At 43.3% G+C, this 15933-nt stretch overlaps 1 protein-coding gene across 2 annotated transcripts in view; it reads left to right on the top strand.

Annotated features, from left to right (window-relative positions):
* LOC141133773 (C-reactive protein-like) overlaps nucleotides 1-15933 on the top strand; it is an 81163-nt gene that overhangs the window by 44704 nt on the left and 20526 nt on the right. Inside the window, exon 1 of one of the 2 annotated variants that reach the window (XM_073623328.1) lies at nucleotides 12485-13742. The exons of the other annotated variant lie outside the window; for it this stretch is intronic. Within the exon in view, the coding sequence (XP_073479429.1) occupies nucleotides 12923-13742 (820 nt within the window). The 5' untranslated portion in view covers nucleotides 12485-12922. Of the gene's footprint in view, nucleotides 1-12484; nucleotides 13743-15933 lie in introns of those variants that run through there. 2 annotated transcript variants of the gene reach the window in all.

The raw sequence follows: 15933 nt of genomic DNA, 5'->3' as shown, positions 1-15933 counted from the left end.
AAATAGCAGCGCAGCTGGGGGGACGAGGCAGGGGCTCGTTATGTAATGCAGGGAGCGCGGCGTGCGTCTCAGCTGAAAGTGAATGTAGAGAGCTCCTGTATCAAGCGTGTCCAGGACTCAGTTTCGATGCATTTCGTGCTCTCGCGCACGTCATCGGGAAAAATGGAGCCACCGCCATACCGGAGCCTATATGCTAAACAAATCGACGCCATTGGTCAGTGGCGATCGTGCTTAAAATGAAAATATAGATTTCCATACAAATTCCAGATACACAACGAAGACAAGCCTCTGTCTCATCCGTACTGGCCTGACAATTGATATGCAGTTAATAAACAATGTAAAAATAAATACATTTAATTATTCAAAATATTAAAAATAAAAGGCGAAAAACAACATGAGTATGAACCCTAAAAACTGTTGGAAAGTCTGAGTACAGGAAAAAAAAGAAGTCCATTTGTATGACAATAAAACTCATGACTCTCATTAAACATATACCCAATGTCCATACATCGAATTGATTGAATATTATGCTGAACAATTAGTGTACTAATTAATAGATGGGAGATGTTTTAAAATCACATTTTGTGAGCACACTATGAAACAGCGCCATCTAATGGTGCTATTTCATATATCAGTGCTTACACATGTTGAAAAAAAAAAAAAAAAAAAAATATATATATATATATATATATATATATATATATATATATATATATATATATATATATATATATATATATATATAGCGTTTTGCCTTTGCCTTTATTTATATATATATATATAAATAAAATTATATATATTATAAATATATATATCTGCTCCTATTGGAAGATCATACATATAGATAGCCATTCTAACTACAAATGAAATACCAAATATAGAAGTGAAAATCTAAAATATATATATATATATATATATATATATATATATATAAAATTATATATATTATAAATATATATATCTGCCCTTATTGGAAGATTATACATACACACATACTATCACATTGCTTATTTTTACACACACACCCCCCGCATACTATCATCTGGATTTAGAACACAGGCCATTTCAAATTCATACACAATATACTCACATCTTACCTTTATAATACATGCACTCTCTCACCTTAGCCACATCCATTGGTTCTATGACCTATCGTTTATACCCTAATATGCAATTTGATAACACAATACTACCTATTCTACCTACCATATTTTCTATGGTATGGTATAATATTACTACTAAGAGTTTCAGATATAGCAACAACCATACAATACAACATATTGTATTCTTCCCAACACCTGTTGAGGTAATATTCAAAAATATTTGTATATATGGGTGGGGATGAGCTCATCTGGTGCTAGGACATTGCTAATAAACGACATCACTATTGCACGCAATCCCTACTGAGCACAGGTGTGTGTATATATATATATCCATTCTAACTACAAATAAAATACCAAATCTAGAAGTGAAAATCTTAGGCATCTTATCATGGTACAATTTAAAATGGCGAATATAAATCAGAATAAATGATGTATAATAGAATCAAAAATCAGTTAAAAAAACAATTTAAATCTATCTCAATATTTAACCCGGCAGGCATGAGACACCCCTAACTCAAAAATCCAGCGTCTTTCAGCTTGGGAGACACAGGTCCTCATATCTCCTCCTCTCCAATGGGGTACAACCTTGTCAATCCCATAAAACTTTAAAAGAGATGGATCTTGCTGGTGATGAGTTCTAAAGTGATTCGATACACTATGTTTTCTTAACCCATTAACAATATTGGTGACGTGTTCATTGATTCTTTTATATAGACATCTTGTGGTTCTCCCCACATATACCAACCCACAAGGGCACGTGAGGAGATATACCACATATCTGGTATTACAGGATATGAATTTGTCTATCTTTGTACTCCTTGCCATTACTCCCTAGAAAAACATCTGTTTTTCTTTTTTTATCTGCGGTAGTTCTGCAAGATTTACACCTTCTACACCTGTAAAAACCTATGGTGTCAAGGAAGGTTTTCTTTCTTATCTTAGGAGGCTCCACCACATTTTTGGCTATCATATTCCTAAGACCTGGGGCTCTCCTAAATATGAAGGATGGCTTACGGGACAGAATCTTATTCAGGGTATTATCCCTCAACAAGATAGGCCAGGATTTCTTTAGGGACTTTTCAACTTTTTTTATAGTCCAGATTAAAACCTGTGACGAAGGCCAACTCAAATTTATTCTCCTTTCTCCTAGCCTGTTCTAACAGTTCACCTCTGTTGCTGATGGCTACCTCCGACCTGACCTTCTCAAGTTCACAAAGGTTGTATCCTTTCTCCAGAAATCTTTTCAACAATACTTCTGATTGGGTCCAATAATCCCCATCTAGATCACAAGTTTCGTCTAATCCGGACGAACTGCCCTTTTGGTATGGCCTTGATCCACCCTGGATGATGGCAACTACGTGTTGAGATATAACCATTCTTATCAACCTCTTTAATAAAAGGTTCTAGTCAGTAATCTCTTATCGCTCTTGAAAATTTCAAGATCTAAATACTGAATCTCCTCAACACTCCATTTGCTAGTAAGTTTGATGCCATATTGGTTGTTATTCATATGGTTCATGAACAGATGGAGATCTTCCAAGGAGCCATCCCATATGAATACCAGGTCATCTATATACCTCTGCTATAGCACCAACTGTGGCCACTCGTCAGTAAAAAATAGCTTCATTCTCCCATTTGTCTGAGAAAATGTTTGCCACACTAGGGGCATATTTTGCCCCCATGGTAATGCCCTTGACTTAATTGAAAAAATGCCCTCTGTACGAAAAAAAAAATTGTTGGACATGGCCATATTTAACCCTTCCAGCACCAAAAATCCAATTTGACTTTGTTTCAACTTTGTATGTTTATGTAAAAGCCATTTTATCGCATCTAATGCATCCTTCTGTTTTATATTTGTATAGAGGGACTCAACATCTGCTGTGACCAACAGAGTTGAGCCCTCTACACCAACATCCTTCAATAAACCTTTTAGCTCCTTACCATTTTTTAAAAAAGCTTTACTGTACCTTTGGCTGCCAAAGGTTGAAAGAAAGTGTCCAGATATTCCCCTATTCGTGAGTACAAAGAATTAATTCCACTGATAATCGGCCTCCCTGGTGGAGTTTCTTTGCTTTTGTGCATTTTGGGCAATTGGTACATCACCGGTATTTTGGGGGCCCTTAGATTCAGATATTTTGCTTCTTTCTTGTCTAAGATGTCTTTTTTAATGCCTTTCTTCAACCAATCTTCTATTTTCCTTTTTAATTTAAAGGTGGGGTTACCAGGTAATTTAATGTATGTATCTTTATCTCCTAAAATTCTATTAATTTCTTTTTTATATTCTGATTTTTTTAAGCACCACAAGCCCTCCCCCCTTATCGGCAGGTCTAATAACTTTTTCTTTCTTCTTTTCAACTTTTCTAATGGCTTCCCATGCCTGCTTAGTTTTTCTCTTCTTGTCACTTTCTATTTTTCTAATGTTCTCTTCTACCATATTATTGAACACATCAATGAACTTATGACTGCATGGTTTAGGGTTAAAAGTGGATTTACCTATACTTTTTAATCAACTATGTCCATGAATAGTTGGCTTTGCGTGAATGTCTTTAGACTTCACTTCCCTAAAGAATTTTGTAATATTTAATTTCCTGGAAAACTTCTCTACATCTATCATAGTATTGAATCCGTTTAGAAATCTGGCCGGAGCAAACTTCAACCCTTCCTGGAGAGTGTGCAACTCCTCCTCGGTGAAGGGCTCCCCTGCCGAATTGAATATGACCGACTCTCACTGTCTCTCTTTCTTTTTTTGTCTGCCTCCTCTGTAGCCCCTTTTCTTTCTTCTGTTGGTAGTTTGTGAGGGTTATGCGCTACTTTGTAGGGTTCTTTCCAGTCCCTCCATTCCCCCGATTGCTGATAATATTGATGATCATATACATGTGGGGAAGGGGGTTGAGGTTTCGGGAAACCTCTCCCCCGATTTGTTTGGAAATCGATTTTTTCACTATTTCACTCGTTTGTTATACATGTACAATATAGTACTTAATAGACGTAGCAATGCTCCCATATACAGTGCCCTGAAAAAGTATTCACACCCCTTGAAATTTTCCACATTTTGTCATGTTACAACCAAAAACGTAAATGTATTTTATTGGGATTTTATGTGAAAGACCAACACAAAGTGGCGCATAATTGGGAAGTGGAAGGAAAATGATAAATTATACAAATAAATATGTGAAAAGTGTGGGGGGTATTTGTATTCAGCCCCCCGGAGTCAATACTTTGTAGAACCCCCTTTCACTGCAATTACAGCTGCAAGTCTTTTTGGGGATGTCTCTACCAGCTTTGCACATCTAGAGAGGGACATTTTTGCCCATTCTCCTTTGCAAAATATCTCAAGCTCTGTCAGATTGGATAGAGAGCGTCAGTGAACAGCAATTTTCAAGTCTTACCACAGATTCTCAATTGGATTTAGGTCTGGACTGTAACTGTGCCATTCTAACACATGAATATGCTTTGATCTAAACCATTCTATTGTAGCTCTGGCCTTATGTTTAGATTCGTTTTCCTGCTGGAAGGTGAACCTCCGCCTCAGGCTCAAGTCTTTTGCAGACTCTAACAGGTTTTCTTCTAAGATTGTCCTGTATTTGGCTCCATCCATCTTCCCATCAACTCTGAACAGCTTCCCTGTCCCTGCTGAAGAACATCCAGACTATCCAGATTATACGGCCCCCCCTGTGACATCCAGACTATACAGCCCCCCCTGTGACATCCAAACTATACCGCCCCCCCGTGACATCCAGACTATATGGCCCCCCGTGACATCCAAACTATACGGCCCCCCCTTTGACATCCAAACTATACTGCCCCCCCGTGACATCCAAACTATACGGCCCCCCCTGTGACATCCAAACTATACTGCCCCCCGTGACATCCAGACTATATGGCCCCCCCGTGACATCCAAACTATACAGCTCCCCGTGATATCCAAACTATACGTCCCCCATGACATCCAGACTATATGGCCCCCTCCTGTGACATCCAGACTGCCCCCCCCTGTGACATCCAGACTATACGGCACCCCCCCTGTGACATCCAGACTATACGCCCCCCCGTGACCTCCAGACAATACGGCACCCCCCCTGTGACATCCAGACTATACAGCCCCCCTTGTTACACCCAGACTATATGGCCACCTCCTATGACATCCAGACTGGCCCCCCTTGTGACATCCAGACTCTACGGCCCCCCCTGTGACATCCAGACCAGCCCCCCGTGACATCCAGACCGGCCCCCCCTGTGACATCCAGACTGGCCCCCCTGTGATATCCAGACCGCCCCCCCTGTGACATCCAGACCGCCCCCCCGTGACATCCAGACCAGCCCCCCCCTGTGACATCCAGACCAGGCCCCCCCTGTGACATCCAGACCAGGCCCCCCCTGTGACACCCAGACCAGGCCCCCCCTGTGACATCCAGACCGGCACCCCCCGTGACATCCAGACCGCCCCCCCCTGTGACATCCAGACTGTGCCCCCCCTGTGACATCCAGACTGGCCCCCCCTGTGACATCCAGGCTATACGGCCCCAAAGTTGGTCAAGTGGATCCGCATGGTTACAGTAGAGATTGAGCTGCGGCGCCGCAGCTCAATCACTATTGTAGCCATGTAGCCAGCCTACGGACCTCTAGCGACCGGGGGCGCGAACCTCGGCCGAGAAAATCGGGAAAAGACGAATTTCTCGGGACATCTCCCAGGACACTATTAAGTCGGGAAAAGGGTCTAAATCCCGGGAATGTCCCGAGAAATTCGGGACAGTTGGCAAGTATGCTACTGCTGACCTCTGTCCATTGCCCTGTTGACACCTATTCTCTGTCCTGCCAATCCCTGTCCTCCACCCTGCCTACCACTGTCCTCCGCCCTGCTGACCTCTGTCCCCTGCCCTGCTGACCTCTGTCCCCTGCCCTGCTGACCTCTGTCCCCTGCCCTGCCGACCTCTGTCATCTGTCCTGATGACTCCTGTCCTCTGTCTCGCTGATCCCTGCACACTGCCATTCTGACCACTGCCATTCTGACCATGCAGCTCCGCTTGACCAACTTTGACACCTCATTTCCTCCCCACTCCCCCCTTCCCAACTTACCTTTTGATCGCCTAATCTCACCAGCTAAATTCAGGGAGAACATGGACACTATAAACATTTACTCCATAAACGCGAGGGGCCTGAACATACCCAAAAAGTATTGAATGCTCCTGAATGACCTTAAAAGGGCTCATATTGACATAGCGCTCATACAGGAGACACATTTCAGGGCAGACAAACCTATCTACCTCAAAAGTCGACACTTCCCCCATGTGTACCATGCTACGAAGGCAACTACTAAATCTAAAGAAGTATCAATACTAATTGCAGGGACGGTACCGTGGATATGTAGTGACATAGGGATAGACCCGGAAGGGCGGTACGCATTCGTTAAGGGAATACTGAGGAATACGCAGGTCACCATAGCCACCGTATATGTCCCCAATGACAGACAAGACGCGTTCCTACACCGTAAGTTGAAGTTACTTACGGATTTTCAGGAAGGCCAGTTAATCCTCAGGGGTGACTTCAATACGCCTCTCAACCCTGCGGTTGATACCTCTTCAAATACCTCCTATGCGTGCGAGCACTCACAAGAGGATAGTAAGAGACCTTCATAATGCCCGACTGATAGATATCTGGCAGTGGAGACTGACCCATTCTGGAGAAAGAGATTATACTTTTTATTCGGCCCCACATAAAGTATACTCGAGACTGGACTACTTCTTTATCCCCCATAGACAGCTAGAGGCCATCCAAGCAGTGGAGATAGGCATTGTCACCTGGTCGGACCATGCTCCTATTACCAAGCGTTACTGCCTGTCATCCGGCGGGAACACCAGATCCAAATTTTGGAGACTTAATGAGAGTCTCCCGCAAATACCAGCAGTTCTGACAGATATTGAGAATGAACTGCGACACTACTTCCGGACAAATGACATTGACAACTGCGACCCGGGCATCTTATGGGAGGCACACAAAGCCATGATAAGAGGGGTGTTCATCAAACACGGAACGCGTATCAAAAAAGAAAGGGAACACTTACTGTTGGAACTCCTTCAGAAGATTCGGGTTGTAGAAACAAAACACAAAACAACACCGACTGCATCCCTGGAAGCAGAACTGATGACACTAAGAAAACAAACAGTAGATCTACTACATTATAGAGCAAAAGCAGAACTACAAAGATGTCGTAAACTTTCTTACGAATCAGGGAATAAATGTGGGAAACTGTTAGCCAATGCGGTACGGAATCTAAGACTCAACACATATATTCCCCAGATCATAGGTCAGTCAGGACAGAAGAGGAATACACCAACGCAGATAGCAAGAGAATTTAGAGACTATTACACCTCCCTCTATAACCTTCCTGTTAGACCACCCAACGACAGGAAGATAAATGAATACATCTCAGCATCTAAGATCCCCCAATTGACACCAGAGACCAGTGCAGAACTAGAAGAGCCCATCACTTTAGAAGAAATACAGCAGGCAGTGCAAGGCACGAAACCAGGCAAAGCCCCGGGCCCGGATGGGCTCACCCTGCAATATTATCAAACTCTACAGACTATCCTAGGCCCTTATATGGTGTGGCTATTTAACGGCCTAAACGATGGAGTCTCCTTTCCTAGAGATACGTTGAGGGCACATATTTCCATAATACTAAAGGAAGGCAAAGGCCCGGCAGCCTGTGGCAGCTATAGGCCCATCTCCCTTCTAAATGTGGATCTTAAAGTATTCACAAAAGTGTTAGCCAATAGATTAACCCAGTTTATGCCTGATCTTATTTACATCGATCAAGTAGGATTTATCCCCTCAAGAGAGGCACGAGATAACACCACAAAAGTACTAAATCTTATTCATATAGCTACCCAAAAGAAGACCCCATGCGTCTTTCTCAGCACAGATGCTGAGAAAGCGTTTGACCGTGTCAACTGGGGCTTCATGTCAGCAGTTCTCAAACAGATACCTACGGCTCAAGTCAAGGCAAATGGGATTCTTTCGGATCCCTTTACAATAGCTAATGGTACTAGACAGGGGTGTCCACTCTCACCGTTGCTATTTGCCCTATCCCTTGAACCTTTCTTGTGCACGGTACGCTCGAACCCGGACATATCGGGGGTGACGGTAAAGGGTACTCAACATAAGATCTCTGCATACACAGATGACCTCATGTTCTCCCTATCAAATCCAGTGATCTCAATACCAAATCTTCTCAAGGAGTTCGACAGATATGGAACTTTAGCTAATTTAAAAATAAACTTTGATAAATCGGCCGCGATGGGGATAAATATTCCACCAAGCAGAATGAACTCACTGAAGTCACAATTTAAATTTAAATGGTCAACGGATTCTCTTAAATATCTCGGTACTCTGATCCCAAACGACTTAAAACGTACCTTTGACCTCAACTTTCCACCCCTACTGACTGAGATCCGTTTACTGTTACAAGACTGGCAAAAGGGACTTCACTCCTGGTTCGGCAGATGTAACCTACTTAAAATGTCTATACTCCCAAAATTTTTGTACCTGTTTCAGGCCCTTCCGATTAAAATCCCACCTAAATACTTTGAACAAATACACTCATTATTTACCCGATTTATCTGGGCACAATCAAGACCTAGGTTACGTAGACGCTACTTAACATTGCCCAAACATCTTGGAGGAATTGCCCTCCCAGACCTGAAAAAGTACTATATAGCTGTTCATTTAGGACGCATAATAGACTGGAACCGTCATTATAAAAACAAACTGTGGACACAATTGGAACAGGCACAGTCTGAGGTCACACTGAAAGGAGCAATCTGGTGTTACGATCAGATCTCCCCACAGTTAAAGTTACATCCTGTCATTGGTACCACCCTCCAGATTGGAGCATCCACAATCTCCGCAAACTTCCTATCCACTAACAACTCCCCTCTTTACCCTATACTAGGCAACCCTGCCTTCACACCTGGCCTTAGACAGGAGGGTTATAGGATACTGGTATCATCAGGAAAAGACAGAGCAGCACATTTTCTAATAGATAATGCTTGGCCTTCATTACAATCCCTTTTCGGATGCTAGAGGTCAATTCAAACTGTCATTTTGGGAAGCTTTAAAGTTGCATCATTTCCTACACTCGATCCCCAACCCAACGCACTTTAATCGGGACTTGACGACCTTTGAAGACTACTGTAGAGACAAGGGAGTTCTACCTCAAGTTTTGTCCAAGATGTATATCTTACTCAACACCCCCGTAGAACAACCCGTCTTGACGTACATACAAAAATGGGAAACAGACTTACAATGCCAGTTCACAGACACTCAAAAACAAACAATAATTAGATTCTCCCTGAAATCATCCATATGCACAAGGACTCAGGAATAGGGATGAGCCGAACACCCCCCTGTTCGGTTCGCACCAGAACATGCGAACAGGAAAAAAGTTTGCTCGAACACGCGAACACCGTTAAAGTCTATGGGACACGAACATGAATAATCAAAAGTGCTAATTTTAAAGGCTAATATGCAAGTTATTGTCATAAAAAGTGTTTGGGGACCCAGGTCCTGCCCCAGGGGACATGGATCAATGCAAAAAAAAGTTTTAAAAACGGCCGTTTTTTCAGGAGCAGTGATTTTAATAATGCTTAAAGTCAAACAATAAAAGTGTAATATCCCTTTAAATTTTGTACCTGGGGGGTGTCTATAGTATGTCTGTAAAGGGGCGCATGTTTCCTGTGTTTAGAACAGTCTGACAGCAAAATGACATTTTGAAGGAAAAAACTCATTTAAAACTAGCCGCGGCTATTGCATTGCCGACAATACACATAGAAGTTCATTGATAAAAACGGCATGGGAATTCCCCAAAGGGGAACCCCGAACCAAAAAAAAAAAAAAATGACGTGGGAGTCCTCCTAAATTCCATACCAAGGCCCTTCAGGTCTGGTATGGATATTAAGGGGAACCCCAGCCAAAATTTAAAAAAAAAAATGACGTGGGGTTCCCCCTAAATTCCATACCAGACCCTTCAGGTCTGGTATGGATTTTAAGGGGAACCCCGCGCCAAAAAAAAAAAATAAAACGGCGTGGGGTCCCCCCAAAAATCCATACCAGACCCTTATCCGAGCACGCAACCTGGCAGGCCGCAGGAAAAGAGGGGGGGACGAGAGTGCGCCCCCCCCCTCCTGAACCGTACCAGGCCACATGCCCTCAACATTGGGAGGGTGCTTTGGGGTAGCCCCCCAAAACACCTTGTCCCCATGTTGATGAGGACAAGGGCCTCATCCCCACAACCCTGGCCGGTGGTTGTGGGGGTCTGCGGGCGGGGGGCTTATCGGAATCTGGAAGCCCCCTTTAACAAGGGGACCCCCAGATCCCGCCCCCCCCCCCTGTGTGAAATGGTAAGCCTTTAAAATTAGCAAATTTTGATTTCTCCCATAGACTTTTAAAGGGTGTTCCGCGGCATTCGAGTTTGCCGCCAACACCCCAAATTGTTCGCTGTTCGGCGGATGATGCCTGCAGCTGCAGGCATCATCCCGGTACCGTTGTTTACAGCGGGCGATCGGCTATCCGAGTATAACAACCAATGTGGCTAAAAGCCGCTCGGCTGTTATACCGGAGGAGCGGAAGGGGACATCCCCCCTCCCGCCACCGCCTCGCGCCGCTCTTACCGGGCCTCCCGTGTGATCGGGAGGCCCAGTGTCAAATCGGCTGCCTTCGGCGGCTGGGGGCGGGCTGGAACGAAGCTGTGGGTGGCTTTGTTCCAGCCTCCTCAATGTAAACGCGGAATCCTCCCGCCGCTCTTACCGGGCCTCCCGTGCGATCGGGAGGCCCGGTGTCAAATCGGCTGCCTTCGGCGGTAGGGGGCGGGCTGGAACGAAGCTGTGGGCGGCTTTGTTCCAGCCTTCTCAATGTAAACGCGGAAGCGACGTCATGACGTCACTTCCCGTTTACTCGGCTGCCAATGGCGCCGGTTTTAAAAAAAAATATACAGTGTTCAGAATCCCCGTTTTCGGCGATCTAAATACTTTGAAGTGCAAAGGAGGGATCGGGGGTCTTTTAGACCCCCGATCCCTCCATAAAGAGTACCTGTCACCATCTATTACTGTCACATGGGATGTTTACATTCCTTCTGACAGCAATAAAAGTAAAAAAAAAATAACAATTTTTAAACACAATTTATAAGTATAAAAATAAATAAAATAAATTTAAAAAAAAAGAATTTTAAAGCGCCCCCATCCCCGCGAGCTCGCGCAGCAAAGGAAACGCATACGGAAGTCGCGCCCGCATATGTAAACAGTGTTCAAATCACACATGTGAGGCATCACCGCGATCGTCAGAGCGAGAGCAATAATTCTAGCCCGAGACCTTCTCTGTAACTCAAACCTGGTAACCGTAAAAAAAAAATTTAAAGCGTTGCCTATGGAAATTTATAGGTACCGTAGTTTGTCGCCATTCCACGAGTGCGTGCAATTATAAAGGGTGACATGTTTGGTATCTATTTACTCGGCGTAACATCATCTTTCACATTATACAAAAAAATTGGGGTAACTTTACTGTTTAGATTTTTTAAAATTCATGAAAGTGTCCCTTTTCCAAAAATTTGCGTTTAAAACACCGCTGCACAAATACCGTGTGATGTAAAATATTGCAACAATCGCCATTTTATTCTCTAGATTCTCTGCCAAAAAAATATATATATAATGTTTGGGAACTCTAAGTAATTTTCTAGCAAAAAAATACGGATTTTAACTTGTAACCACCAAATTTCAAAAATAAGCTTAGTCATGAAAGGGTTATAGTATGTTCAGTTACAGTTAACATATGTTTTCCAATATCTAACATTAGTATTGAATACTCAATTATATATATATAGAGGTATTTAGTTATGTTAAGTTATATACTTTCCTGTGAACACAAACCATTGATGTGAAACACTGTAACATGTCTTATATATTGACTCTCTGTTCAAGAAATTAATAAAACTTATATTTGAAAAAAAAAAAATCACTTTTTATCTGTGAAATTATGTTTCCCAGTGCTAAACATTTCATCCAATTTCTAAATTGCTGCATTTGTAACCTGCAAAAGCCAGTCTAAAGGAATAGTAGTGGTAAAAAAGCACTTGTGGGTTTAACCAATCATTTCTTTTGTACAATTCTCTTTTAAGGGGGGGCGTGTCCTATGCCTACATACTTTTGATAAGTGGCGTCCCTCATTCCCATTTCCCAAGGTATGATATCCCCCTTCCTCAATACTTGATTCATTGTGGCAGTAGGGCTCAGTTGCAGGAACGTGTTCTCCTCCTCAACCTCGGATACAATGAATTGCTGTGCATCCTCTTGCAGCAAGTTGCTGATACTGTGCTTCATTAACCCAACTGACTCCCGTATCTGTGGATGAAGAGGCAGAACAAGGCGCTTTCGCAGCTACTGATGACTTCAAGCTATTCTGCTCCAGGGAGACAGAGAAGGAGCATGAAGAAGACTTGGTTAGACGCTCCACCACCTTCTCTTCATCTCTGGGTGTATAACAGGCTTGCTGCCAGGAAAAAAAGACACATGCGCCCTACCTAGATATTCCACCACAACCCCTGATTTGGGATGTGAATATGAATTCGAGAATGCTGATCACATTAAGGTTAAAAATGTGTAAGTGTAAATGTACACAATCATGGGGCTTGTCCTAATCTGACATCGATAGGTTTCTTAACAAATGAACTGAGAGTGGAGCTCAGCCTCGCCCTGTACAGGAAATCTGTAACCAGTTCAACTGCATTTCTAGTTCTAAACTTTCGTTTAATTTCTCTTCTGCTGTCAGCGATGGCGTCTATGGATGTAAAAGCTGAAGTGCAATGTTCCATCTGTCTGAACTCCTCTGATCGTGTGCTGGATACACAGGGGGGGTCTGGAGGATATTCCTGTCCTGAATGCAGAGAGGAGTTTCCGGATCGTCCTGCACTGCAGGGAAATGAAACAGCAAGGAACATAGCAGAGACTTTCCTGTCTGCTCAGCCAGATGGGGAAGAGTCCGGGGTCTTCTGTACTTACTGTGTGGACTCTCCTGTACCTGCTATTAGATCCTGTCTGCACTGTGAGGCCTATCTGTGTGATAAACACCTGAGAGTCCACAAAAAGTCCCCAGAACACGTCTTATGTGACCCCACCTTGTCCATGGAGAGCAGGAAATGCTCCGTCCATAAGGAAGTTTTGAAGTATTTCTGCACTAATGATGGTACCTGTGTGTGTATGTCTTGTTATGTGATTGGAGAACATAAAGGACATGAGATGGAGTCACTGGATGAGGCTTCTGAGAAGAAGAAGGAGACACTGAGGAATGTTCTGCAGAAACTTCTAACAAAGAGAGAGGAAATGGAGGAAAGGGTCCAGGAACACAGGAGGAAAGTAGAAGAAGCGGCTGGTGACACCGAGAGAGTCACTGCCCTGTTTAGAGATCTCAGGAGACGTCTGGAAGACCTGGAGAAGAGAGTCCTGAGGGACATCTCTGGGAGGGCAGAGCGGATCTCCATCTCCATCTGGCAATCGGAAATAAAGAAGGAGGAGCTGTCCAGGAAGTTGCGTCACATTGAGGAGCTGTGTAACATGACGGATCCACTGACTGTCTTACAGGAATCAGACACAGGTGACTTGTGTGATACTGAGGATGGAGATAATGAGGACAGAGAGAGACATGAGGAACTCCTCCATGATGGAGGGGGTCTGGATGTGGCGGGGGTCTTACACAAAGGTTTATATGATATAATAACAGAGGTAAATGTAAACTCCTATATACAGGGAGCTGCAGACATATTACTGGATAAAAACACAGCTAGTAACAATCTACAGATATCAGATGACAGGAAAACTGTATCCGGGTCAGATATAGACCAGAACCACTCAGAAACACCAGAGAGATTTCAGGATTATCCTCAGGTGATGAGCAGTCAGAGTTCCTCCTCAGGGAGTCATTACCAGGATATGGATGTTGGGGGGTCAGATAGCTGGAGAGTTGATATGTGTAACCCTGCAGACATATTATTGGATGTAAATGCAGCTAGTAATAATCTACAGATATCAGATGGCAGGGAAACCGCTTCCAGATCAGATATAGACCAGAATCACCCAGAGACACCAGAGAGATCTCAGAATTGTCCTCAGGTGTTAAGCAGTCAGAGTTCCTCCTCAGGGCAACATTACCGTGATGTGGATGTTGGGGGGTCAGAGAGCTGGAGAGTTGATATGTGTCACCCTGCAGACATATTACTGGATGTAAACACAGCTCACAAAAAGCTACATATATCAGATGATAGGAAAATTGTATCCAGGTCAGATAGGAACCAGAATCACCCAGAAACACCAGAGAGATTTCAGGATTGTCCTCAGGTGTTGAGCAGTCAGAGTTTCTCCTCAGGGCAACATTACTGGGATGTGGATGTCGGGGGATCACATGAATGGATAGTTGGGATGTGTTACCCCAGTATAGACAGGAAAGGACGTAAGTCAGGGATTGGAAAGAATAACATATCCTGGGGATTAGACAGGTCTGGTAATCAGTATTTTGTGATACATGGCAGTAAAGATATCCACTTACCCACCAATCCCTCCAGTAACAGAGTCAGGATATATCTGGATTATGAGGCCGGGCGGATCTCCTTTTATGATCTGTGTGACCCGATCCGACTCCTCCACACCTTCACCACCACCTTCACTGAGCCCCTCCATGCTGCATTTAATGTATTGAAAGGTTATATAAAGATATGTGGGGGGGGAGATGGGAGAATCCTGCCCTAAGTCTGGTGACATCACAGGGATGGGTGGTGGGATTGGATCCATTGATAGAGGAGCCACCCTAAGACAGGAAGTGTGTTACTGGTAAGATCACCAGGGGAAAATAAAGGAAAAAAGCCCACGATTGGAAAGCTTCAATATACTGTATATCATTTTTGTTTTTGGGTTTATTACCACTTTAAGTCTCTGACCCGGAGCAAGCATGCTGTAAATAAGAATCAGAAAAGTCAGAATTCATTATCTTTATACTTGTTCAGGGTCGCATACTGAGAAAGTATTGAAGCCAAAGCATCAACATGATAGCCAGGAAACTAGCATTCTCAAAAGAAGAGTTTATCAATGGCAGTCCCCATGATTCTCTCATGACAGGCGCCCTTTGAATATAATAAATGTAGTTCATTAACTGACACAATGATAACTTCCAGGTGTGTCTGGATTCCAGGGACAGTCCCGGGATTTAGAGGAAATGTTGCTGATTTTAATATATTTTCTCTATTATGATTTGTATTACAGAGTCATTTCACCTTCATGGTAATAATAATCGGTGACGGGTATTTTATTCCTCATTTTCCTGTTTCTATCAATGTCTCTATCTGCCCAGAGTTCAGCTTTAAATTAGAGAAGACACCCCGACATTCTTCTCCTCGTTGCTTTCCTAAGATTTTGTTAGATTTTTTCTCTGAATGTTTTTTCCTAAAGTCCCCATTTATGTAGAGAAATGTTCTTTTATCATATAGTGATAGGAAGTGATGAGGATTTAGTGTTATAGGGGAAAGACTGGACTGAGGAGCTCCTAGAACTAGTATTGTCCATGTCTAAAGGGGTCCCGGGGAATCTTTATTTCATAGAAAAGAATCCAGAAATAGATCTGCAGATCAGGGTCTGGATTGTGCTTGGCAGAAGAGCTGACAATCCACATCAGATGTCCCCTATGATAACCCCAGAGACATCTATCATCTGTTATAGTCATCCTGCCGTCCACCAGAGGACCCGATTAGGAATGTTCATGTTTCTATTGGTCATGTTCTATTTCTATCACTGGAGTC

Source organism: Aquarana catesbeiana, linkage group LG03, assembly GCF_042186555.1.
Source record: "Aquarana catesbeiana isolate 2022-GZ linkage group LG03, ASM4218655v1, whole genome shotgun sequence".
Lineage (NCBI taxonomy): Eukaryota > Metazoa > Chordata > Amphibia > Anura > Ranidae > Aquarana > Aquarana catesbeiana.
The sequence above is the reverse complement of the archived record's forward strand: the minus strand, read 5'-3'. Positions and strand labels throughout refer to the sequence as shown.